The sequence below is a fragment of the Bombina bombina genome, chromosome 7, assembly GCF_027579735.1.
Source record: "Bombina bombina isolate aBomBom1 chromosome 7, aBomBom1.pri, whole genome shotgun sequence".
In the NCBI taxonomy this organism is placed as follows: Eukaryota; Metazoa; Chordata; class Amphibia; order Anura; family Bombinatoridae; genus Bombina; species Bombina bombina.
In genome coordinates, this window is record NC_069505.1 from 472,605,983 (window position 1) to 472,633,898 (window position 27,916).

Sequence of the window (27,916 nt, forward strand, 5' to 3'; positions counted from 1 at the left end):
CACACGTGCACTTACCTGCACTGTCACTGTCATACACGTGCATTTACCTGCACTGTCACTGTCACACACATGCCCTTCCCTGCACTGTCACTGTCACACACGTGCACTTACCTGCACTGTCACACACGCGCACTTACCTGCACTGTCACACATGCACCTACCTGCACTGTCACACACGCGCACTTACCTGCACTACCACTGTCACACACGTGCACTTACCTGCACTGTCGCTGTCACACATTTGCTGTTCCGGAGATTGACACGTTACTCTCAGATCTGTCTGATCGGCTACATCAGCATTAATATCACCTGTAAGACCGATGCAGACAACAGTTTACGGTTTAGGATTTTATTTTCACTCCAAAAGCAGCTAATGTTTAACCATTGCAGAAATGTAACAGCAGCCTATATTGCTCTGTGACACTACGTATGTGATTGGTTAAATAAAGGTGACACATTGACCAGTGACATAATGTACAATTAAAGGGGTATTCCAGTCAAAATATAAACGCCAATAGATTAATAATATCTTTGAATAGAAACATATTTACAATATAAATGTATTGGAAAAAATGCTTCTAGTAAAAGTTATCACTGGTTTAGTGTTTTTCTCTGCAAGTGCATGTGAAGCATAGCTAGATATTTACAGTGCACCAGCATTTTAAATACTACAACTGCTCAGAGCGCCAGTGGGCTTGTATCATGTCAGCAATTAACAATTTGAGTCATTGCCAGATGGTAGAAGCACCTTAGGCTCTTTGAGCAAGTGTTGTGTTTAAAATGCTGGTGCATGGTGCATACTTAAAGGGACACTCAGGTTTTATTAAATTTTAATGATTCAGATACAGCATGTAATTTTAAACAACTTTCCAATTTACTTCCATTAAAAAAAAGGTGCACAGTCTTTTATATTTACACTTTTTTGAGTCACCAACTCCTACTGAGCATGTGCAAGAACTCAGACTATACGTATATGCATTTGTGATTGGCTGATTGCTATCACATGGTACAGGGGGAGTGGAAATATACATAACTTTGAAATGTGTTAAAAAAGAATCTACTACTCATTTGAAATTCAGAGTAAATGCTATTGTATTGTCTTGTTATCTTGCATCTGTTGGTTATGCAAATCTGCTGTGTTTACTGGTCCTTTAAATACACTTTTGAAACAGCTATAGCTTTTATTAGAAGCATTTTTGCCAATACAAGTATATTACACAAATGCTTCTATTCAAAACTGAACTGCATCTATGGGGATTACAATTTTGGCTGGAATCTCCCATTAACTATAAAAGCCAGGCAATATCCCATAAGCAGAAGACACTTCACACACGTGCACTTACCTGCACTGTCACTGTCACACACGTGCACTTACCTGCACTGTCGCTGTCACACATTTGCTGCTCTAGCTGACACGTGACTCTCAGATCTGTCTGATCAGCTACATCAGCATTAATATCACCTGTAAGACCAATACAGAAAACACTTCATGGTTTAGGATTTTATTTTCACTCCAAAAGCAGCTAAATATGTTTGACTATTGGACACTCAATACTTTCAATGCACTAAAAGGGCTATTTGTTTTTTTATCATGTTTCAGACATACCACGTCATTTTATACAACGTTCCAATCTACTAGGAATAGACCGATATATCGGAGCGACCGATTTTAAGGGCCGATAGTTGGAATTTCTGAAATATCGTATCGGTCAGAAACTTACCACCGATATTACCGATATGGAGCAAATCAAAAGAAATTTAGCTCTGTGTACTTCAGGGAAACTATTTAGTTTTAAGTGACACAAATCATCTACAGCACATATAAGCTGGACATAGCATATACTAATAAATAGCACTGATAACAGAGTCCAAGTCCAGGTGTTCCTGGGAGCTCAGTTACCAACTATCATACAATGGCTAAGACGCTAAATGAAGCGCAGGCACGGTGGATAATAGGGGCGTTTTATGTGGGAGTTGGCTGCCTAAGGGCCAGAAAATCAATTGGGCAAATGAGTTAACGTCACCAACAAAAACGTAGTATACTGGCGTCGGAAGGAGAAGGGGTATGTAAAAATCGGATCGAATATCCTAAATAAAAGTTTTATTTTATAATTTTAAAAAAACTCATGAAAGTGGGGTTTATTTTTTAAACTACTTACATTGATATTTCCCATACCGGTCAAATTTACCTTCACTTTAAGTGGCACTTAAAGCTACATAGTTTCCCTGAAGACACAGAGCTAAATGACTTTTGATTTGCTCATAGGGGTCAGCAATACATAAAATCAATCTGCTTGCTAATTGCTGTCACAAATAGAACATTATTTGTTGCAGTCTGATATATTTTACACATTTGCAAAACATTTCACTAAAGCTGCTCTATTTGACGATTTTTTTAATTTAAATATTTTATTTTCCCCTTTCATAGGCAAAGAAAAAATTAAAAAAAAAAAAATGATAGTTCAGGCACATCAATTAAATGACCACAACAACAAACCTTGAGTAGAAAGCTATGCAGTATAGGAGACTAGTATCAATATTCTCTAGCAGTGAATAACAATGCTCTGACCATTAGGTGGCGCTGTTACACAAGTATAAAACTGCCCATAAGTGACATAATAGAGAAATTTATTTTCCACTCCTCAGTACCAGGGAAGGTATTTGCAATCTAATAAATATATGAGTATATTAAAAATAAAAGAGAATAAATAAAATTTAGCACTGATATTCCAGCATGTACTTTCTTTCTCTGTCAAGTGGCAGTATATATATATATATATATATATATATATATATATATATATATATTTGTATTTTTACTTTACTTTTAACCCTTATCTGTAAATTGTACCAAGTGAGCGTGTTTTTAGTGAAGTGGCAGCAATATATGAAAAAAAAACAGAAGCCGTTTAACAGGAGAACATGCTGAAATGTTATGCTTTCTGCACTATAATGTTTTCTACTTAACTGGGAGTACTGAAGAAATCGTGTAGTATCTAGCTTTGCAGTAGTGACTTTAATTTTATATCAGTGTGCAGTTTAAAAAGGGATTTATGCCATTTTTCTATGTTTTGGGAAGAAATTTAATAAGTTAATTTTCAAGCACTTTATTTTTCCCAGTTGCTTACTTTTAATGTTAAACATTTTAATAAGCATGTTCAGTTTATATCAGATTTGTGTAGAAATTGTGCTAATTTTTCAAAACTTTAAATGTACAGAATATCGGCCCCTGTTATCGGTTATCGGCCTGAAAGGCAGTCAATAATCTGCATCGGCCCTGAAAAAAAGATAAAGGTCTATCCCTACAATCTACTTCTATTATCAAATTTGCTTTTGTGTTATCCTTTGTTGAAGAAGCAGTAATTTTCTACTGGGAGCTAGCTGAACAGATCTGGTGAGCCAATGACAAAAGGTACATACGTGCAGTCATCAAATAGCAGCTAGTTTCAATCTAGCTTGCTGATTGGTGGCTAATTGTAGTCTTTGATTGGTGTATATTAAGACACACCTTAAGTAAATTAAGTATACAATGGGGGTTAACACATTCTTTTCCTTCCTTACCTCCTGGAAGTAACTGATCTTAGAGAGAGAGTGCACACTGGAGGACTAAACTGGCTGAGTAGATAATTATTATGGTGCATTCTTCTTGATTCTCTGTTTAGTTATTCGTATTGACCAACCTGTGTCTATTTAGGCTATAGTTGCCCTGTACTATTTGGACTGCATGTTGTAATTTCTGGTATTTTCGTGAAGGTTTTGTTTAAAACTTTTGTAGCTTGTAGGCAGTTGTTCATTTTCATGCCTGCACATAGATGCCTCGTGTGATTGGCTCAACCATGTGAATTGCTATTTTTTAAACAAAGGATATCTAAAGAATGAAGCAAATTAGATAATAGAAGTAAATTGGAATGTTAAATAAAATTGTGTTCTCTATCTGAATCATAAAATAAATATTTTGGGTTTCATGTCCCTTTAAGAAAAGGTGACATTTATTACTGACTGAAATAACTGAACAGGCCCTTTATATGAGAGAGAGAAAAGGAATCTGAGGTTTCAAATTGCAAAGCTTACACCATAAATCTCTCACCTGCAGAGATCTCTAATGGGGTCTTTACTGCCTGAAGATTCTGTTCTCTAATTGCTGCTGTGTTCAGATCTTCATCACTGTGACCTGTTGATTCTAATAGAAAATATTATTAATATTATTAAAAACGTAGGCAATGTGCGTTTAATGCTAGTCTGCTAAATAAATGTGTTTTTTGCATAGAAGTAAAATTGCTTTAATATTCTTAAAACTTTTTTTTTTCACACCCCTTTAAAAAAAAGTTAATGTGCTATAGATTATTTATATATATATATATATATATATATATATATATATATATATATATATATATATATATATATATACACATATATATATATATATACACACATATATATATATATATATATATATATATATATATATATATATATATACACACACATATACATACACACACTACCCCGAACCCAACCAATCAGTAACAATTTGCTAAAGAATTCATGTACATATACAAATGTTATCATAATCCCTACTAAATCATACATGATTGACCGTATATATCAATAATTAACAATAAATATACTAACTTAAAGGGTCTCCTATGGGGTATAAGCTTTCAACATCAACCAATCCTATAATGGCTTTCAGGAAGGGCTAGCAAAGTGTATCAGGAATGTGTGGCACTATTATACATAAACTTAGGAAGTAACTTTGTGGGTGATCGAAACGGTCCTGTTACTTTTTTGTGTATTTACATATATACAAACACACACACATATATATATATATATATATATATATATATATATATATATATATATATATATATACAGGTGGACCTCGTTTTACAACGGTTCAATTTACACCGTTTCAGAATAACAACCTTTTTTTCCAGTCATGTGACTGCTATTGAAAAGCATTGAGAAGCAGTGCATTTATTAAAATAGCCAGTAGGTGGAGCTGTCCGCTTGTGTTGCAGCAAAGCCAAGCAAGCTGAAATGAATCAGTTTAACCAGACCTGAGCTACCAAGCAGATTTCAAAGGAACACTATCTTCCTGTCTATAAATCAGTCCAGATTGGAATGCATAGAAGAACTGTTTGCAGAAAAATGCAAGTAAAGTCTGTGTTGTGTGTTTATTTTATTAGGTTTATAATGCTGTTTAGCAAATGTTTTTGTTCATTTAACTTAGTTTAATTATATATTCTGTGTTTTGTGATTATTTTATTAGGTTTATAATGCTGTTTAGCATTTAAAGTCTTCATTTCAAAGCTTTGAAAATAATGTAATAGGTGTTACTTATGACAATTTTTGAGAGGGACCTGGAACCTATCTCCCTCACTTCCCATTGACTTACATTATAAACTGGGTTTCAATTTACAACGGTTTCGATTTACAACCATTCCTTCTGGAACCTAACCCCGGCGTAAACTGAGGGCTATCTGTATTGCCTTTCCTGGAGTGTGTAGTTGATAGTAGTTCTCCTATTATCCTCTCGTTCAGCGAAAGGCACTCAGGATAAGTGATAGAAGAGAAACAATAGTATAATACTGTAACTTTAATAAAACAAATAGATACAGATATGAAAGACACACTCACATTGGGAACCCTCAAACAATATGAGGTATGAATTGTACATAGAACAGTCACTGGAGCCGATGTTACAGGAACAACAAGAATGCTGAAAGATCCCAGTCGGCTACAAGCGGTTAAATAGTTCAAGAAAATAAGCACCAATAGATATTTTGCGCAAAAATATGCCCTGACGCGTTTCAAAGGTTTAGTCTTTATTCCTTCTTCCTCAGAGGGAATATATATGTATGTGTTTGTGTGTACATATGTGTGTGCATATGTGTGTACTGTGTATATATATATATATATATATATATATATATATATATATATATATATATATATATATATATATAATGAATCTATAAACTCTGGTCAGTCAAATCACTTAAATAAGTCTAAATATGTATGTGTTAGCATATAGCTAACTTGCTTTGAGAATTTCTGAATATAAAATGTAAATAGGTATAAGTTTTAAACTATGTATATTATTTTTAAGCCGAACATTGTATTGGCCCCTTTAAGCTGTCTTTTACCTCCAATATGGGCATAGTTAGTAGTGCTTTAAATAGCCCTCAAGAAGCCCTGTCTCTCTGATGACGAGGGGGTAAAACGCGCATCGGCATTGGCTGACCGATCCATGTGACTGACACGCTGAGTTGTTTGGTCTTGAACACTGTCTTGAACACATATATATATATATATATATATATATATATATATATATATATATATATATATATATAGGTGGCCCTCGGTTTACGACGGTTCAATTTGCACCGTTTCAGAATAACGCCCTTTTTTTTGCTATTGAAAAGCATTGACTGCTATTGAAAGCATTAGCACATGCATACATTAAAATAGCCAGTAGGTGGAGCTGTCCGCTTGTGTTGCAGCAAGCACATGCAAAGAAAAGCAAGCCAGACATGATCAATGGATCAGCTTTCAAAGGAACAAGATCTAGTAGCCACTTCCCTTAGCTGCAGACTCAATGCAGAGAACTGTTTGCAGAAAAATGCAAGTAAAAAATGTTTTTGTTCATTAAACTTAGTTTGATGATGATAAGTCTGTTGTGTTATTAAACACAGGCAGGCTGAAATCAGTGTATAACCAGACCTGAGCAATGGAGCCGTTTTTAAAGGAACAAGATCTAGCAGCCACTTCCCTTAGCTGCAGAAAAATGTAAGTAAAAAAAACGTTTTTCTTCATTAAACTTAGTTTGATGATGATACAGTCTGTGTTTGTGTGATAATTTTATTAGGTGCGGTTTAGCAAATGTTTTTGTTCATTAAACTTAGTTTGATGATGATACAGTCTGTGTTTGTGTGATAATTTTATTAGGTGCGGTTTAGCAAATGTTTTTGTTCATTAAACTTAGTTTGATGATGATACAATCTATTTTATTAGGTTAATAATCAACATTGGCTGACCGATCCATGTGACTGACACGCTGAGTTGTTTGGTCTTGAACGCTGTGGCAGACGCGGGAGTCTAGGTGAGTTTGCTGGATGGTGGAATTATTCTGTTACCTGGATATGTAGCAGTGAAGCTTGGATCCTTTCATTTAAAGAATTACAGCAGGAGCTCTTTGAGTCCGTACAACGTTTTGCAGGCAACTACACATGCAGGTGCGACTGACAGAGGGGTATGTGACCGATGTGCTTATCGCCTTAATCGCATGTTTGCTTGACAATATTAACACTGCTTTATGCTTACAAACTGGCACTCATCATTAATCAAGCTACTAATCTCCTGGGGTAAGAACCAACTACGTTTGCCCTATCTGGATACTTAAAATCTGGCTCTGACTATTACACCTGTTCTCTGGCCGGGACTTTGTTCATTACAGCTAATAACCCTGATTCCTGAGTGGGTGTAGTTGGTCTGTTCATACTCGTACAACTCATATGTTTATGCCTGGAGGGGTATCTAATTTCCCTTGTGCTTTATAAGGCACATTCTCAGCTGTGTCATTCCAGGACCGGTCCTGTTTTATTGTTGTTATTCTGTTTATATGTATATTTTTCAGCGATACTTTGATCAGTGCTGCTGTTGCGAGTTCTGACTCAATATTTTGTATTAATAAACTTGTAATCTTTGAAATTTGTTGCATTATTTTCTTAAAGAGTGCTGTATTCCCTGTCTTTTAAACAGTGCTATTACTGTATACCACTGCTCCTCTCTTTTTTTATAGATTCATTATTTCTATTATAAGGGTCTACACCATTTGCCTATTAAGGTATATATATATATATATATATATATATATATATATATATATATATATATATATATATATGTGGCCCTCTGTTTACGACGGTTCAATTTGTGCCGTTTCAGAATAACGCCCTTTTTTTTGCTATTCAAAAGCATTGACTGCTATTGAAAGCATTAGCACATGCATACATTAAAATAGCCAGTAGGTGGAGCTGTCCGCTTGTGTTGCAGCAAACACATGCAAAGAAAAGCAAGCCAGACATGATCAATGGATCAGCTTTCAAAGGAACTAGATCTAGCAGCCACTTCCCTTAGCTGCAGACTCAATGCAGAGAACTGTTTGCAGAAAAATGCAAGTAAAAAACGTTTTTGTTCATTAAAGGGTTAGAAATTGATTTCCATGTGAACCTAATTAAAATATATTATTATAATAACTATTATAAATGTAATCATTTAAAATAGTTTTTACATTAAATTAAGCTTTTACATACCTTAATTTTAAAGGATAATTTGTCATAAAATGTGCGGTAATGACCGCCCATGAAATGAGGCATGGCTCATATTATCCAGCATCCGCCCCCCAACCAATGGCAAAGCTGCTGGGCCCCTTAATTTAAATATTAGATTGTCAGCATCACATGCGCAGTACTGACATTAAAGCACAGCTGTTTAAAGCTTATTGATCCTATTGGTTGAAAATCGTCAAGTAAGAGGAGACAGGGAACAATATAAACAGGAACTCCACACTTCACGATGCAAGTTTATGATGAGAGCTGTGCAAGACTTTACAAGCTGCTTCTGTCCTACACTTAAACCCTGCACTAAGGAGAGCAGCGTGCATACTAGTATTCTTCCCTGCCTGTGATGAAGTCCATCTGTGTTTAAGACGTTAAATACGGCAGTGAGTTTGAGAGCTATGTTTATTTAACTGTCGGGCTCATCTCCCCCCTCCCTCTGGCTGTTTTTGCTTTCATGTGGAAACGGGGCTCTCACTGTCACTAATCAAGTAAAAACAGCCAGAGGGAGGGGGAGATGAGCCCGACAGTTAAATAAACATAGCTCTCAAACTCACTGCCGTATTTAACGTCTTAAACACAGATGGACTTCATCACAGGCAGGGAAGAATACTAGTATGCACGCTGCTCTCCTAAATGTCTCATTTGCAAGTGTGAGGCTGCCCCTCTAAGCGATGCTTATGATTTGCACTCTGTGACTCTCTTGATGCCGGGAGATGAGAATCTCATCTCCCGGCATCAAGAGAGTCACATAGTGCAAATCATAAGATCCTGTGAACAAAACTGTGATGTGATGTGACTATAATACCCTGATTAGCCCGTGCCTGCTTGAAAGAACTTGTGCTCCTGTCAGTAAACTGCTGGAGACTGGGGGGCGAGTCTGCGCATGCGTTGCTAATAAAATAGTTGTAATGCGCATGCGGGCTGCCATGATGTTTCTACCTAGGTAGAACATCGTAACAGGCCCCATATAATGGTTAAAAAATGGGTTTGGCACAGTACTAAGTTTCCAATTGAAATTACAAAAAATGGAAGGAAAACTTTACAAAGGTACCAATTGCAAATGTATTTATTATTTTAAGAAGTTTTTCATGAGTTAAAAATATTTTTTGGGTTTACTATCCCTTTAAACTTAGTTTGATGATGATAAGTCTGTTGTGTGATTAAACACAGGCAGGCTGAAATCAGTGTATAACCAGACCTGAGCAATGGAGCCGTTTTTAAAGGAACAAGATCTAGCAGCCACTTCCCTTAGCTGCAGAAAAATGCAAGTAAAAAAACCTTTTTCTTCATTAAACTTAGTTTGATGATGATACAGTCTGTTGTGTGATTATTTTGTTTTTGTTCATTAAACTTAGATTGATGATGATACAGTCTGTGTTTGTGTGATAATTTTATTAGGTGCGGTTTAGCAAATGTTTTTGTTCATTAAACTTAGTTTGATGATGATACAATCTATTTTATTAGGTTAATAACGCTGTTTCACATTTAAAGTCTTCATTTCAAAGCTTTAAAAATAATGTATTAGGTGTTACTTATGTCAATTTTGAGAGGAGCCTGGAACCTAACTCCCTCACTTCCTTCCCATTGACTTACATTATAAACTGGGTTTCAATTTACAACTGTTTCGATTTACAACCATTCCTTCTGGAACCTAACCCCGGCGTAAACTGAGGGCTACCTGTATATATATATATATATATATATATATATATATATATATATATATATACACACACATATACACACACACACACACATGTATACTATGGGTGGAAAAATATCACTATTGTTTACTAGTCAGGCGTTAGAATCTACTAGCCCAGAGGGAAAAAGTTACTAGCCCACTCAATGTTAAAGGGATATATCTTTCGTGATTGAGCTAGAACATACAATCTTGTTATTCTTTGTTGAAAATTAGGAAGGTAAGTTCAGGAGTGTGCAAGTGTCTGCAGCACTATATGAGCTAAATGTATTAAATGGCAAGTGGAAATGATTCGCTATATTTCTAGTGAAATGCTTGTGCAATGCTGCCCCATTTACCGGTGGCCAATCGGCCACTAGCAGAGGATGTCAATCATCCTGATCGTATAGGATCAGGATGATTTCAGTCTCAGTCTTACGATCGCTGCTTCTTAACTTACGTTTTAGATGAGCCTGAAACAATAGTCCGAGGAAGCAGCATCTGCTGCCTAGTAAATCTACCCGTATGCATCAGTTTTGCTACAATGTTATACATTAGCAAGAGCACTAGATGGCAGCAGTTTTATAACAATGTTATACATTAGCAGGAGCACTAGATGGCAGCAGTTTTATAACAATATTATACATTAGCAAGAGCACTAGATTGCAGCAGTTTAATAACAATGTTATACATTAGCAGGAGCACTAGATGGTAGCAGTTTTATAACAATGCTATACATTAGCAAGAGCACTAGAGGGCAGCAGTTTTATAACAATGTTATACATTAGCAAGAGCACTAGATGGCAGCAGTTTTATAACAATGTTATACATAGCAAGAGCACTGGATGGCAGCAGTTTTATAACAATGTTATACATTAGCAAGAGCACTAGATGGCAGCAGTTTTATAATAATGTTGTAAATTAGCTACAGCACTAGATGGCAGCAGTTTTATAACAATGTTATACATTAGCAAGAGCACTAGATGGCAGCAGTTTTATAACAATGTTATACATTAGCAAGAGCACTAGATGGCAGCAGTTTTATAATAATGTTATACATTAGCAAGAGCACTAGATGGCAGCAGTTTTATAACAATGTTATACATTAGCAAGAGCACTAGACGGCAGAAGTTTTATAACAATGTTATACATTAGTAACAGCACTAGAGGGCAGCAGTTTTATAACAATGTTATACATTAGCAAGAGCACTAGATGGCAGCAGTTTTATAACAATGTTATACATTAGCAAGAGCACTGGATGACAGCAGTTTTATAACAATGTTATACATTAGCAAGAGCACTAGACGGCAGCAGTTTTATAACAATGTTATACATTAGCAAGAGCACTAGAGGGCAGCAGTTTTATAACAATGTTATACATTAGCAAGAGCACTGGATGACAGCAGTTTTATAACAATGTTATACATTAGCAAGAGCACTAGACGGCAGCAGTTTTATAACAATGTTATACATTAGCAAGAGCACTAGACGGCAGCAGTTTTATAACAATGTTATACAATAGCAAGAGCACTAGATGGCAGAAATGTTATAACAATGTTATACATTAGCAAGAGCACTAGATAGCAGCAGTTTTATAACAATGTTATACATTAGCAAGAGCACTAGACGGCAGCAGTTTTATAATAATATTATACATTAGCAAGAGCACTAGATGGCAGCATTTTATAATAATGTTATACATTAGCAAGAGCACTAGATGGCAGCAGTTTTATAGTTATACATTAGCAAGAGCGCTAGATGGCAGAAGTTTTATAACAATGTTATACATTAGCAAGAGCGCTAGATGGCAGCAGTTTTAGAACAATGTTATACATTAGCAAGAGCACTAAATGGTAGCAGTTTTATAATAATGTTATACATTAGCAAGAGCACTACATGGCAGCAGTTTTATAACAATGTTATACATTAGCAAGAGCACTAGATGGCAGCAGTTTTATAACAATGTTATACATTATCAAGAGCGCTAGATGGCAGCAGTTTTATAACAATGTTATACATTAGCAAGAGCACTAGAGGGCAGCAATTTTGCTACAATGTTATACATTAGCTACAGCACTAGATGGCAGCACTATTTCCTGTCATGTAGTGCTCTAGACAAGTGCATGATACCTTTCTAGATATCTCTTCAACAAAGAATAACAAGAGAACAAAGCAAATTTGATCATATAAATAAATTGGAATCTTTTGTTTAAAATGATATTCTGTCTGAATCACAAAAGAATTGTGTTTTTAATGTTCCTTTAAAGATAGGAAAAAGTCAAATTCCTAAGTCGGCCGCTGCAATTTCTAAATCCTCCTGGACTAGTGAACAACTGGAAATATCAAGCCCTGATATATATATATATATATATATATATATATATATAGTTTTTTATTAGATCACACATGACGATTTCACTGGAGATTTACGCTCTGTCAGTCAGATCAGTAGTGTCTGTGCATTTCCTGAGTGAGATATTAATTACTACACAGCGTTACCTGTGCTCTCGTTTCCTGGGATCTCCATAGTCCTTAGTGCTTGGTGAGTCTCCATCATGACGTCCTTGTAAAGCTCCTTGTGTCCGTCTATATAATCCCACTCCTCCATAGAGAAATACACGGCAACATCATCACACTTTATAGGCACCTGAAACACACACAACTCATTCAGCACTGACACAGGGACTGGTTCTGTCACACACTTTATAGGCACCTGAAACACAGACAACTCATTCAGTGCAGACACAGGGACTGGTTCTGTCACACACTTTATAGGCATCTGAAATACACACAGAACTCATTCAGCAATGACACAGGGACTGGTCCTGTCACACACTTTATAGGTGTCAGGGTGCCAGGAATTACTGCAGAAATAATCACACCTTTATTAATAGCAAAAAATAATAAAAAGTCCACAAGTCAAATAACAAGCCAGGAATCAAAACCAGAGCTGGTATTCAGACGAGCCGAGTCAGGAGCCAAAGCGAGTAGTCAGACGAGCCGGAATCAGGAACAAGGAGAACAGCAGAGTCAGGAACAAGCCAGGGATCAGGAACCAGGAGGGAACGTCAGACAGCCAGGTAATACACTGGTGCTCTCACAAACAGGTCTGAGACAACGCAAGGGCAAAGCATACTGAACAGAGGATCTTTAAATAATAAGTTATGACATCACAATTCTGAGACTGCATCCTGTCTCACACGGATGATGTATACCAGTCTGGACATAAAAGGAAGTGCAGGAAATGAGCAGCATCACACAGTATGCACCAGAGTCAGCAAGAGAGGTGAGTAAAATGGCTGCCAGCAGCACATGGCAAACAAAACAGGGAAAAAAACCCTGACAGTACCCTCCCCTCAACGACCCCTCCCCTGTGGGAGGACAAAAGGCTTATTGGGGAAACGGGCATGGAAGGCACGGAGGAGGGCAAGAGCATGAACATCAGAGGTGGGAACCCATGAACGCTCCTCCGGACCGTAGCCCCTCCAGTGAACCAAATACTGTACTCGGCCCCTGGACATACGAGAGTCAATAATGCTGCTGACCTCATACTCCTCATGGTTGTCAACAAAGATAGGATGGGGACGAGGCAACACAGTGGTAAACCGATTACAAACCAATGGTTTCAAGACGGAGACATGAAAAACATTGGAGATACGCATTCCAGGAGGAAGGTCAAGAGCGTAGGCCACAGGATTGACCCGTCGGAGTATTCGAAAAGGACCAACATAACGGGGAGCCAGTTTATTGGAAGGCACACAAAGGTTCAAGTTGCGGGAGGACAGCCAAACTCTCTCACCAACCTGGTAGGAAGGCGCGGGCAGACGCCTACGATCAGCCTGGAACTTTTGGCGCTGCATAGAACAATGAAGGCAGTCCTGAATCTGAACCCACGTGGAACGGAGTTGCCGGAGATGCTCCTCCAAAGCCGGAATACCCTGAGACATGAATGAATCAGGCAACAAGGATGGTTGAAACCCATAATTCGCCATGAACGGGGATAACTTGGAGGAAGCATTAATAGCACTATTACCAGCAAACTCTGCCCAAGGTAACAGTTCAGACCAATTATTGTGGTGATCTGAGACATAGCAATGGAGGAACTGTTCGAGAGCTTGATTAGATTCCGCAGCCCCATTGGATTGAGGGTGATATGCAGAGGAGAAGGAAAGCTGGATCCCCATTTGAGCACAAAAGGAACGCCAAAATCTGGAGACAAACTGGCTACCCCGGTCCAACACTATCTCCTTGGGTAACCCATGTAAACGGAAGACCTTGCGGGCAAAAATTGAAGCAAGTTCCTGAGCGGTTGGCAACTTCTTCAAGGGAATACAATGTGACATTTTAGAAAAATTGTCAACCACCATAAGGATAACAGTATTGCCATTGGAAACAGGGAGCTCGACAATGAAGTCCATGGAAAGATGTGTCCAAGGACGCTCACCATTAGCAATAGGTAGAAGAAGACCCACAGGAAGACGTTGAGGAGTCTTATTCTGTGCAAAAACTGAGCAGGAGGCAACATACGCAGCAACATCAGAACGAAGACCTGGCCACCAGAATTGTCGAGTGACAGACCAAATAATTTGGTTCTTGCCTGGGTGACCTGTGGCTTTAGGATAGTGGTAAGTGTGCAAAAGTTTAGTTTGAAGATTCTCAGGAACAAAACCCTTACCACTAGGTTTCTCAGGAGGTGCATTGGTTTGTGCAGCCAGGATCTCCTCCCCCAAGGGAGAAGTCAAAAAAGTACGTATGGTAGCCAAAATATGGTCAGGAGGTATAACTGGAGTAGGTACAGACTCCTCCTTGGACAGAGGCGAAAATTGTCGAGAGAGGGCATCAGCCCTAACATTCTTATAACCAGGCAGGTAGGAGACCACATAATTAAACCGAGACAAAAATAGCGCCCACCTGGCCTGTCGGGGCGACAAACGTTTTGCTTCAGATAGATAAGTTAAATTCTTGTGGTCAGTAAGAATGAGCACTGGCACGCTAGTACCCTCGAGAGGATGCCTCCATTCCTTGAGTGCCAAAATGATGGTAAGTAATTCCCTGTCGCCAATTTCATAATTGAACTCTGCTGGAGACAATTTCTTAGAGAAGAACCCACACATATGCAAGGAACCGTCAGGCGTAGGACGTTGAGACAAAGGCAGTCTTAAGACTATCAAAGGCCTTAATGGCAGTAGGTGACCAATGGAGTGGATCACTCTCTTTACGGGTCATGTCTGTGATAGGTTTGACCAAGGAAGAAAAGTTTTTAATAAACTTTCTATAGTAATTGGCGAACCCCAAAAAACGTTGAATAGACCGAAGACCAACTGGGCGAGGCCACTGCAGATAATTTGTCAGGATCAATGGAGAACCCTGCAACGGAGATAACATAACCTAGGAAGGTTACTTGAGTCTGATGGAACTCACATTTCTCGAGTTTACAAAACAGGCCATTCTCACGTAGTCTCTGAAGAACCCGTGTAACATCAGAACGATGAGCCTCAAGTGTGGGTGAGTGTATGAGGATGGTGTCTAGGTACACCACAACACACTGTTGCAACATATCTTGTAGGACATCATTAATAAATTCCTGGAAATGAGCATGACATAGGCCAAAGGGCATTACAAGATACTCATAATGCCCGCTCCTGGTGTTAAATGCTGTTTTCCATTCGTGGCCCTCCTTGATCCTAACGAGATTGTACGCTCCTCTCAAATCAAGTTTAGTAAAGACCGTAGCTCCCTTGAGGCGGTCAAAGAGTTCCGTAATGAGCGGAATAGGGTAAGCATTCTTAATGGTAAGACAATTAAGACCCCTATAATCGATGCATGTTCTTAGCTCGCCACCCTTTTTCTTCACAAAGAAGAAGCCAGCCCCTGCAGGAGAGCAGGACTTGCAGATGATCCCCCGTGACAGAGCATCAGCAACATACTCCTCCATAGCACAATTCTCTGCAACAGACAGAGGGTAAACCCGGCCCAGAGGAGGAATGGCTCCGGGTTGCAGGTCTATAAACCAGTGAGGAGGCAACGTACCGGCACGCACCTTGTCAAAAAAGTCTATGAACTCTTGGTACTCTTCTGGCAATTGAGATACCGAAGAAGTGCACAAGACTGGTTTCCGAAGACAAGTGGAGATACATTGCGGAGACCACGACAAAATTGTGGACCTGCGCCAGTCGAGACTGGGATTGTGCTTTTGGAGCCAGGGATAACCCAGAACAACCGGAAAATGGAACTGGAGGGTTTCAAAATGGAGAGCCCCAACAGCCATGGATAAAGGAGCAGTTTTGTGATAAACGAGTGCAGGCTGAAGGGGCCTGCCATCAATGGCCTCAATAGCAAGCGGAACGGACCGAGGCAAAATAGGAATGGAGTGCTTTGATACAAAAGCACGGTCAATGAAATAGCTCACAGCACCGGAGTCAACAAGAAACTGGGTAACTATGGAGGAGTCCAGCCAGGAAAGGACAACCGTGACCAAAGGTTTCTCCTTTAGCGGTTCCGGGGACAAGGATAAACCACCCAAGGTCAGCCCTCGACAGGACCTTAGGTGTGAGCGTCTCCCGGCCGTGTAGGACAAGACTTCAAAAGGTGGCCCTGTAACCCACAATAGAGGCAAAGCCCCTCCCTCCTCCTAAAGGCCCTCTCCGCCGCGGAGAGACGCGTGAATCCCAACTGCATCGGCTCAGCAGTACCTAGTGACTCGGGACCAGGAGGCATGGGAGGAGAGGGAGGCATGGGTGGGAACGGACACGTAGGAGACAATGGAACAGGAGGCTTCCGCAAGCGCTCCTTCAAACAGGGCCTCTCACTTAGTCTGATGTCAATTAGGATCAAAAAAGACACCAATGCTTCAAGATCTTCTGGTAAATCTCTGGCAGCAACTTCGTCTTTGATCGCATCAGAGAGCCATGAAAGAAGGCGGCAACAAGGGCTTCATTGTTCCAACCTATTTCTGCGGCAAGCGTACCGAACTCAATGGCATACTGAGCAACAGATCTTGTACCTTGCTGAATGGACATGAGTCGTTTAGCAGCAGAGAATGAGCGAGCCGGAACATCAAATACCCTTCGAAAGGAGGCCACAAATTCAGGGTAATTTGAAATCACAGGTTTATTAGTCTCCCACAAAGGATTAGCCCAGGCAAGAGCTGTGTCAGAGAGTAACGAGATGAGAAATCCCACCTTAGCTCTGTCAAAGGGCAACGCCTGAGGTAACATCTCAAAGTAAATGCCCACCTGGTTCAAAAACCCTCTGCACTGATTAGGATTGCCTCCATATCGCTGAGGTAGAGGTGCAGAACCGGACATGCTTCTGGTAGGACTAGGTGCAGCAGCAGAAACAGGAGCAGCCATAACTTGCGGGACACTTTGGTCCAAATGTGTAGTGCGAGTCGGCAGGGTTTGCAGGGCTAGTGCAAATTGATCCAAGCGCTGATCCTGTTCATCCATCCTGGAAATTATGGCAGGTAAAGGTGGATTATTAGCATCCATCAGCATTCATTGCCCTTGCGTAATGTCAGGGTGCCAGGAATCAGACTGAGACGAGAAGTGCAGAAATAATCAAACCTTTATTAATAGCAAAAAATAATAAAAAGTCCACAGGTCAAATAACAAGCCAGGAATCAAAACCAGAGCTGGTAGTCAGACGAGCCAAGTCAGGAGCCAAAGCGACTAGTCAGACGAGCCGGAATCAGGAACAAGGAGAACAGCAGAGTCAGGAACAAGCCAGGGATCAGGAACCAGGAGGGACGTCAGACAGCCAGGTAATACACAGGAGCTCTCACAAACAGGTCTGAGACAACGCAAGGGCAAAGCATACTGAACAGAGGCCCTTTAAATAATAAGTGATGACATCACAATTCTGAGACTGCATCCTGTCTCACACGGATGATGTATACCAGTCTGGACATAACAGGAAGTGCAGGAAATGAGCAGCATCACACAGTATGCACCAGAGTCAGCAAGAGAGGTGAGTAAAATGGCTGCCAGCAGCACATGGCAAACAAAACAGGGAAAAAACCCTGACAATAGGCACCTGAAACACACACAACTCATATAGCGCCGACACAGGGAATGGTTCTGTCACACACTTTATAGGCACCTGAAACACACACAACTCATTCAGCGCTGACACAGGGACTGGTTCTGCCACACACTTTATAGGCACCTGAAACACAAACACACACAACTTATTCAGGGACTGGTTCTGTCACACACTTTATAGGCACCTGAAACACACACACAACTCATTCAGCGCTGACACAGGGACTGGTTCTGTCACACACTTTATAGGCACCTGAAACACACACAACTCATTCAGCACTGACACAGGGACTGGTTCTGTCACACACATTTTATAGGCACCTGAAACACACACAACTCATTCAGCACTGACACAGGGACTGGTTCTGTCACACACTTTATAGGCACCTGAAACACACACACTTAACTCATTCAGCACTGACACAGGGACTGGTTCTGTCACACACTTTATAGCACCTGAAACACAAACAACTCATTCAGCGCTGACACAGGGACTGGTTCTGTCACACACTTTATAGACACCTGAAACACACACAACTCATTCAGCTCTGACACTAGGGCTGCTGAAAATAATCGATTCAGTGATGCATCGGGATTCAGCCGTTAACGATGCTGCATCGATGCAAGTGCAGACCTGAATCGATTCAGGGGACAGTGACGTCATTGCGCAACGTCACATGACCCTGCCTCTCTCACAGAGTAGTATATTCAGAGAAGCCGACATAAGGGAGTCTGTCTCCAGGTTTTACACCAGCTGCACCACATCAGGACTTTCTGTGTGCACACTGCGCAGATATCTGACACGGAGAGCACTCGCAACCGACCTCCCCTCTCACACAAAAATGTTCCGGTCAGGAATTTTTATGACACCTAATGCCGACAGCAGCCTGATGTAAACAGTGAATCTTTTCTTGTATTATCGATTCACTGTTTACTGTTGCGGTTTCTGCTGCATGTTTGCTCTCTGTCAGACCCCTAGCCCAAACGAGCATTTATGGGTTGTTATTAGATATAGTAAGTCAAGTTTTACAAAAGGCACACAATTGCCTCTCAAATGTTGAAAATAAAAGTATAAATTGTGCGACTTTTTTGTCGTGATAATCGTAATCGAATCGTGAGACCAGTGAAGATGCACACCCCTAGCTGACACAGGGACTGATTCTGTCACACACTTTATAGGCACCTGGAACACACACAACTCATTCAGCGCTGACACAGGGACTGGTTCTGTCACACACTTTATAGGCACCTGAAACACACACACACACACAACGCATTCAGCGCTGACACAGGGACTGGTTCTGTTACACACTTTATAGGCACCTGAAACACACACACAGCTCATTCAGCGCTGACACAGGGACTAGTTCTGTCACACACTTTATAGGCACCTGGAACACACACACACAACTCATTCAGCGCTGACACAGAGACTGGTTCTGTCACACACTATATAGACACCTGAAATACACACAACTCATTCAGCGCTGACACAGGGACTGGTTCTGTCACACACTTTTACTGACAGAGACAGGATAATGTTACTGAGAACATGCAGAGACACAGACAGAAGGTTGTCACTGTGCCTGGAAACCAGAATAGTGTTACATTACCCAACATGACTTACCTCTCCTCTCATCTTTTGAATGCTGCTGTGGGAGGGTCTCTTCTTCACAATGGCATATTCCTATAATATATATATACAAAAAAAATGTCAGACTATTTCCACGGACTACAATTTCTCCAGTTCTTGTTCACATCTAAATCTCTTTAAATTAAGTTTTTTTTTCTCCACCGCAAAGTAACGTAGCAAACTGAATTACTTTGTGGGAGCCCTGTGGTTTGAAGATGCTGAAGACTGAGGAAATGAGCTTCAATCAAGAATTAAGAGATCGTAGGCCCATTAATAAATGTAGGATATAACATATGTGGTGTATGATGTCCTACAATTGTAGGAGGTTCCTTGGGTGCTGGGGTCCTGCAAGGTAGTTCTTGGGAATTAGTGTTTTAGGTATCATGTGGGGTAACCCTTGAGTGCTTTTTTATTATGGGAGGGTCATGGGGGGGTTTGGGTACTAGGGTTGTTTGATTTTACAGTGCAGGGTTGTCTGAGATATTTTGCTTTTAAAGATTATGCAGGGGAACCTGGTTGTTGGGGGGGGGGGGCATTTTACAGCAGAGTGTTGTGCAGTGGTCACTGGGTGCTGTGGAGGTATGAAGTTGGACAAGCTGAGACTAGGGTCAGTAAGATGGTCTAATTGAGTTAATATTAGGGTTAGTAAGATTCTCTGGGTGATCTGAAGTTAGGGTTAGTGATCAGATGGTCTGAGTGAGCTGAAGTTAGGGTTAGTAAGACGGTCTGGGTGAGCTGAAGTTAGGGTTAGTGAGACGGTCTGGGTGAGCTGAGGTTAGGGTTAGTGAGACGGTCTGGGTGAGCTGAGGTTAGGGTTAGTGAGACGGTCGGGGTGAGCTGAGGTTAGGGTTAGTGAGACGGTCGGGGTGAGCTGAAGTTAGGGTTAGTGAGACGGTCGGGGTGAGCTGAAGTTAGGGTTAGTGAGACGGTCGGGGTGAGCTGAAGTTAGGGTTAGTGAGACGGTCGGGGTGAGCTGAAGTTAGGGTTAGTGAGACGGTCGGGGTGAGCTGAAGTTAGGGTTAGTGAGACGGTCGGGGTGAGCTGAAGTTAGGGTTAGTGAGACGGTCGGGGTGAGCTGAAGTTAGGGTTAGTGAGACGGTCGGGGTGAGCTGAAGTTAGGGTTAGTGAGACGGTCGGGGTGAGCTGAAGTTAGGGTTAGTGAGACGGTCGGGGTGAGCTGAAGTTAGGGTTAGTGAGACGGTCGGGGTGAGCTGAAGTTAGGGTTAGTGAGACGGTCGGGGTGAGCTGAAGTTAGGGTTAGTGAGACGGTCGGGGTGAGCTGAAGTTAGGGTTAGTGAGACGGTCGGGGTGAGCTGAAGTTAGGGTTAGTGAGACGGTCGGGGTGAGCTGAAGTTAGGGTTAGTGAGACGGTCGGGGTGAGCTGAAGTTAGGGTTAGTGAGACGGTCTGGGTGAGCTGAAGTTAGGGTTAGTGAGACGGTCGGGGTGAGCTGAAGTTAGGGTTAGTGAGACGGTCGGGGTGAGCTGAAGTTAGGGTTAGTGAGACGGTCGGGGTGAGCTGAAGTTAGGGTTAGTGAGACGGTCGGGGTGAGCTGAAGTTAGGGTTAGTGAGATGGTCTGGGTGAGCTGAAGTTAGGGTTAGTGAGATGGTCTGGGTGAGCTGAAGTTAGGGTTAGTGAGATGGTCTGAGTGAGCTGAAGTTAGGGTTAGTGAGATGGTCTGGGTGAGCTGAAGTTAGGGTTAGTGAGATGGTCTGGGTGAGCTGAAGTTAGGGTTAGTGAGATGGTCTGGGTGAGCTGAAGTTAGGGTTAGTGAGATGGCCTGATTGAGCTGAAGTTAGGGTTAGTGAGATGGCCTGATTGAGCTGAAGTTAGGGTTAGTGAGATGGCCTGAGTGAGCTGAAGTTAGGGTTAGTGAGATGGTCTGAGTGAGCTGAAGTTAGGGTTAGTGAGATGGCCTGAGTGAGCTGAAGTTAGGGTTAGTGAGATTGTCTAGGTGAGCTGAAGTTAGGGTTAGTGAGATGGCCTGAGTGAGCTGAAGTTAGGGTTAGTGAGATTGTCTGGGTGAGCTGAAGTTAGGGTTAGTGAGATGGTCTGGGTGAGCTGAAGTTAGGGTTAGTGAGATTGTCTAGGTGAGCTGAAGTTAGGGTTAGTGAGATGGTCTGAGTGAGCTGAAGTTAGGGTTAGTGAGATTGTCTGGGTGAGCTGAAGTTAGGGTTAGTGAGATGGTCTGGGTGAGCTGAAGTTAGGGTTAGTGAGATGGTCTGGGTGAGCTGAAGTTAGGGTTAGTGAGATGGTCTGGGTGAGCTGAAGTTAGGGTTAGTGAGATGGTCTGGGTGAGCTGAAGTTAGGGTTAGTGAGATGGTCTGGGTGAGCTGAAGTTAGGGTTAGTGAGATGGTCTGGGTGAGCTGAAGTTAGGGTTAGTGAGATGGTCTGGGTGAGCTGAAGTTAGGGTTAGTGAGATGTTCTGGGTGAGCTGAAGTTAGGGTTAGTGAGATGTTCTGGGTGAGCTGAAGTTAGGGTTAGTGAGATGGTCTGAGTGAGCTGAAGTTAGGGTTAGTGAGATGGTCTGGGTGAGCTGAAGTTAGGGTTAGTGAGATGGTCTGGGTGAGCTGAAGTTAGGGTTAGTGAGATGGTCTGGGTGAGCTGAAGTTAGGGTTAGTGAGAAGGCCTGATTGAGCTGAAGTTAGGGTTAGTGAGATGGCCTGATTGAGCTGAAGTTAGGGTTAGTGAGATGGTCTGAGTGAGCTGAAGTTAGGGTTAGTGAGATGGTCTGAGTGAGCTGAAGTTAGGGTTAGTGAGATGGCCTGAGTGAGCTGAAGTTAGGGTTAGTGAGATTGTCTAGGTGAGCTGAAGTTAGGGTTAGTGAGATGGTCTGAGTGAGCTGAAGTTAGGGTTAGTGAGATTGTCTGGGTGAGCTGAAGTTAGGGTTAGTGAGAGTGTCTGGGTGAGCCCAGGTTAGCATCAGTGAGATGGTTTGGTGGGTCAGGAGCAGCACAGTACATAGGACCAGTGTCATCATGACATTACCCAGCAGCTCTCACCTCTCCGGTCAACAAGCAGATGATACCCAGGGCCTGACTCAGGAACTGCTCCGCCATCTGCTTCCTGTATTTGTTCATTGTGTTTAATCAGCAACGACTATTAATGTGACACCTGCAAGAATAAAGGAAGAAGCCAAAAATGAGAGATGGGAAATAATCAGAGCTCTTCTTGTATTTATTTTATAGTAAAGAGATGATTATGTGATAGGTTTCTTTCACTTATGCACAATCTATTACTACACATGTGACCAGCTGCATGTAGAGCAGATAACACATAAAGTGACAACATGTGACAATCTTTATACAGCAGGTTTGTCATACATCATGAGGTGATACATTTATTTAAAAGCATAAAAGTCATGAGAAGCAGAAGGTGACTGTAAACAGCAGAGTTTGGTTATCCAGAAAGCCAGGGTCCCAAGTTAAGCTGTGCAGTTACATTGCTGCAAGACTGAGAGCTCTGCTTTGAGCTGTCAGACTTATGCCCTTCCTCATGCGGTGAGTTTTACCATTTGTAATTCTTTGAGTTCTGGAATTCTCTTCCTAATTAGCTGTGTGACAGGCAGTGATTATCCCCAGTCTGACACTTTAACCTTCCAGATTGAGAAGACTTTGTGCGACTATAGAGTACTGCAGATTCACCCTCGCGTAGCCCCCCTCCTCACCCTCTCAGTTCCCCTCGCCCTCGCGTAGCCCCCCTCCTCACCCTCTCAGTTCCCCTCGCCCTCGCGTAGCCCCCCTCCTCACCCTCTCAGTTCCCCTCGCCCTCGCAGTTCCCGTCGCCCTCGCGTAGCCCCCCTCCTCACCCTCTCAGTTCCCGTCGCCCTCGCGTAGCCGCCGCCCCCCCCCCTCTCCCTCGGGTAGCCCCTTCCCCCCCCCTCTCAGTTCCCCTCTCCCTCGGGTAGCCCCTTCCTCACCCTTTCAGTTCCCCTCTCCCTCGCGTAGCCCCCCTCCTCACCCTCTCAGTTCCCCTCGCCCTCGCGTAGCCCCCCTCCTCACCCTCTCAGTTCCCCTCGCCCTCGCGTAGCCCCCCTCCTCACCCTCTCAGTTCCCCTCGCCCTCGCGTAGCCCCCCTCCTCCTCACCCTCTCAGTTCCCCTCGCCCTCGCGTAGCCCCCCTCCTCACCCTCTCAGTTCCCCTCGCCCTCGCGTAGCCCCCCTCCTCACCCTCTCAGTTCCCCTCGCCCTCGCGTAGCCCCCCTCCTCACCCTCTCAGTTCCCCTCGCCCTCGCGTAGCCCCCCTCCTCACCCTCTCAGTTCCCCTCACCCTCGCGTAGCCCCCCTCCTCACCCTCTCAGTTCCCCTCGCCCTCGCGTAGCCCCCCTCCTCACCCTCTCAGTTCCCCTCGCCCTCGCGTAGCCGCCCCCCCCCTCTCCCTCGGGTAGCCCCTCCCCCCCCCTCTCAGTTCCCCTCTCCCTCGGGTAGCCCCTTCCTCACCCTTTCAGTTCCCCTCTCCCTCGGGTAGCCCCTTCCTCACCCTTTCAGTTCCCCTCTCCCTCGGGTAGCCCCCTCCTCACCCTTTCAGTTCCCCTCTCCCTCGGGTAGCCCCCTCCTCACCCTTTCAGTTCCCCTCTACCTCACACACAGCCCCATCCTCACCCTCTCTCAGCTCTCCTCTACCTCACACACAGCCCTAATCCTGTATCCCGTGTGACCCGCACATCAGACCTCACCTTCAGACAACAGCTGTCTCCCGTGTGACCCGCACATCAGACCTCACCCTCAGACAACAGCTGTCTCCCGTGTGACCCGCACATCAGACCTCACCTTCAGACAACAGCTGTCTCCCGTGTGACCCGCACATCAGACCTCACCCTCAGACAACAGCTGTCTCCCGTGTGACCCGCACATCAGACCTCACCTTCAGACAACAGCTGTCTCCCGTGTGACCCGCACATCAGACCTCACCTTCAGACAACAGCTGTCTCCCGTGTGACCCGCACATCAGACCTCACCCTCAGACAACAGCTGGATCCCGTGTGACCCGCACATCAGACCTCACCGGCCTCAGACAACAGCTGTCTCCCGTGAGACCCGCACATCAGACCTCACCGGCCTCAGACAACAGCTGTCTCCCGTGTGACCCGCACATCAGACCTCACCCTCAGACAACAGCTGTCTCCCGTGTGACCCGCACATCAGACCTCACCCTCAGACAACAGCTGGATCCCGTGTGACCCGCACATCAGACCTCACCGGCCTCAGACAACAGCTGTCTCCCGTGAGAGCCGCACATCAGACCTCACCCTCAGACAACAGCTGGATCCCGTGTGACCCGCACATCAGACCTCACCCTCAGACAACAGCTGTCTCCCGTGTGACCCGCACATCAGACCTCACCCTCAGACAACAGCTGGATCCCGTGTGACCCGCACATCAGACCTCACTCACCCTCAGACAACAGCTGTCTCTTGTGTGACCCGCACATCAGACCTCACCCTCAGACAACAGCTGTCTCCCGTGTGACCCGCACATCAGACCTCACCCTCAGACAACAGCTGTCTCCTGTGTGACCCGCACATCCGACCTCACCCTCAGACAACAGCTGTCTCCCGTGTGACCCGCACATCAGACCTCACCCTCAGACAACAGCTAGATCCCATGTGACCCGCAGATCAGACCTCACCCTCAGACAACAGCTAGATCCCATGTGACCCGCAGATCAGACCACCCTACGTGACCTCACCCTCAGACAACAGCTGGATCCCGTGTGACCCGCACATCAGACCTCACCCTCAGACAACAGCTGTCTCCCGTGAGACCCGCACATCAGACCTCACCGGCCTCAGACAACAGCTGTCTCCCGTGTGACCCGCACATCAGACCTCACCCTCAGACAACAGCTGGATCCTGTGTGACCCGCACATCAGACCTCACCCTCAGACAACAGCTGTCTCCCGTGTGACCCGCACAGCTGAAACTCACTGACTTATGCCCTTCCTCATGCGGTGAGTTTTACCATTTGTAATTCTTTGAGTTCTGGAATTCTCTTCCTAATTAGCTGTGTGACAGGCAGTGATTATCCCCAGTCTGACACTTTAACCTTCCAGATTGAGAAGACTTTGTGCGACTGTAGAGTACTGCAGATTCACCCTCGCGTAGCCCCCCCCCTCCTCATCCTCTCAGTTCCCCTCACCCTCGCGTAGCCCCCCTCCTCACCCTCGCTTAGCCCCCCTCCTCACCCTCTCAGTTCCCCTCACCCTCGCGTAGCCCCCCTCCTCACCCTCTCAGTTCCCCTCGCCCTCGCGTAGCCCCCCCCCTCTCAGTTCCCCTCACCCTCGCAGAGCCCCCTCCTCACCCTCTCAGTTCCCCTCTCCCTCGGGTAGCCCCTTCCTCACCCTTTCAGTTCCCCTCTCCCTCGTGTAGCCCCCTCCTCACCCTTTCAGTTCCCCTCTCCCTCGGGTAGCCCCTTCCTCACCCTTTCAGTTCCCCTCTCCCTCGTGTAGCCCCCTCCTCACCCTTTCAGTTCCCCTCTCCCTCGGGTAGCCCCCTCCTCACCCTTTCAGTTCCCCTCTCCCTCGGGTAGCCCCCTCCTCACCCTTTCAGTTCCCCTCTACCTCACACACAGCCCTTTCTTACCCTCTCAGCTCTCCTCTACCTCACACAGCCCCTTCTCACCCTCTCATCTCTCCTCTACCTCACACACAGCCCCATCCTCACCCTCTCAGCTCTCCTCTACCTCACACAGCCCCTTCTCACCCTCTCATCTCTCCTCTACCTCACACACAGCCCCATCCTCACCCTCTCTCAGCTCTCCTCTACCTCACACACAGCCCTAATCCTGTATCCCGTGTGACCCGCACATCAGACCTCACCCTCAGACAACAGCTGGATCCCGTGTGACCCGCACATCACACCTCACCCTCAGACAACAGCTGTCTCCCGTGTGACCCGCACATCAGACCTCACCCTCAGACAACAGCTGTCTCCCGTGTGACCCGCACATCCGACCTCACCCTCAGACAACAGCTGTCTCCCATGTGACCCGCACATCAGACCTCACCCTCAGACAACAGCTGTCTCCCGTGTGACCCGCACATCAGACCTCACCCTCAGACAACAGCTGTCTCCCGTGTGACCCGCACATCAGACCTCACCCTCAGACAACAGCTGTCTCCCGTGTGACCCGCACATCAGACCTCACCCTCAGACAACAGCTGTCTCCCGTGAGACCCGCACATCAGACCTCACCCTCAGACAACAGCTGGATCCCGTGTGACCCGCACATCAGACCTCACCCTCAGACAACAGCTGTCTCCCGTGTGACCCGCACATCAGACCTCACCCTCAGACAACAGCTGTCTCCCGTGTGACCCGGGAGACAGCTGTTGTCTGAGGGTGAGGTCTGATGTGCGGGTCACACGGGAGACAGCTGTTGTCTGAGGGTGAGGTCTGATGTGTGGGTGAGACCCGCACATCAGACCTCACCCTCAGACAACAGCTGTCTCCCGTGTGACCCGCACATCAGACCTCACCCTCAGACAACAACTAGATCCCGTGTGACCCGCACATCAGACCACCGTAGGTGACCTCACCCTCAAACAACAGCTGGATCCCGTGTGACCCAGTGATGTGCAGTCACTAGAGGCAGGTGAGGCAGTGCTTCACCTCTCATATGGGCAAAAATATATTTTTTTTTATTGGCTTTAAAAAAAAAAATTGTATTTTTTTTTCCCCAGCATTTTTTTTTCTCACAGCTATATGTTGTTCAATGAAGAGGCACAAGCAGGTCTGCCCACCATTACACAACATTCTGCGCCACCTACTGGATGCAAGTGGTTAAGATCATTGCATGGCCCATTAACTGCTTATTTGAGGCAGTCCTATTTGGGCTGAACCAATCCAGCGAGAGGCATTAGTAAGTGGAACATAGGGTTGGGGCTGGATGTTAAATCATATAAAACAAAACAAAAAACGGAAAAAAAACAACTTTCATATATTTTGTTGCTGTCCTGTGAACCTGCTAGCTTTGCTAAAGTGAAAAAGAGAGTTCTGTTCTTCCCCTCTAAGTGCAGTGGAATGTGCCACTGTCACTTCCTGAATCCTTACAGAGCAGGAAGAGAGAGGCACAGAGAACACTGTTTTAGCCACATCTTATTGAAGTAAGATTTTACTAAAAAGGGATTCTGTTAGTGAAAATGATAATTTAATGAATGTGGTTTAGTGTTATTTTTACTCTTTTACAGCAGGGTCGTTTTTGTAT

General features: G+C 43.8%; 1 protein-coding gene across 4 annotated transcripts in view; it reads right to left on the bottom strand.

Annotated features, from left to right (window-relative positions):
• LOC128666755 (oocyte zinc finger protein XlCOF7.1-like) overlaps positions 1-27,916 on the bottom strand; it is a 278,254-nt gene that overhangs the window by 247,662 nt on the left and 2,676 nt on the right. For all 4 annotated transcript variants that reach the window (XM_053721526.1, XM_053721524.1, XM_053721523.1 and 1 more), the window contains exons 2-7: positions 22,715-22,826; positions 19,706-19,765; positions 12,536-12,683; positions 4,088-4,180; positions 1,376-1,462; positions 220-309 (exon numbers count right to left, since the gene is read on the bottom strand). In XM_053721526.1, coding sequence (XP_053577501.1) covers positions 220-309; positions 1,376-1,462; positions 4,088-4,180; positions 12,536-12,683; positions 19,706-19,765; positions 22,715-22,792 — 556 coding nt within the window. In that variant the 5' untranslated portion in view covers positions 22,793-22,826. The remainder of the gene's footprint in view (positions 1-219; positions 310-1,375; positions 1,463-4,087; positions 4,181-12,535; positions 12,684-19,705; positions 19,766-22,714; positions 22,827-27,916) is intronic.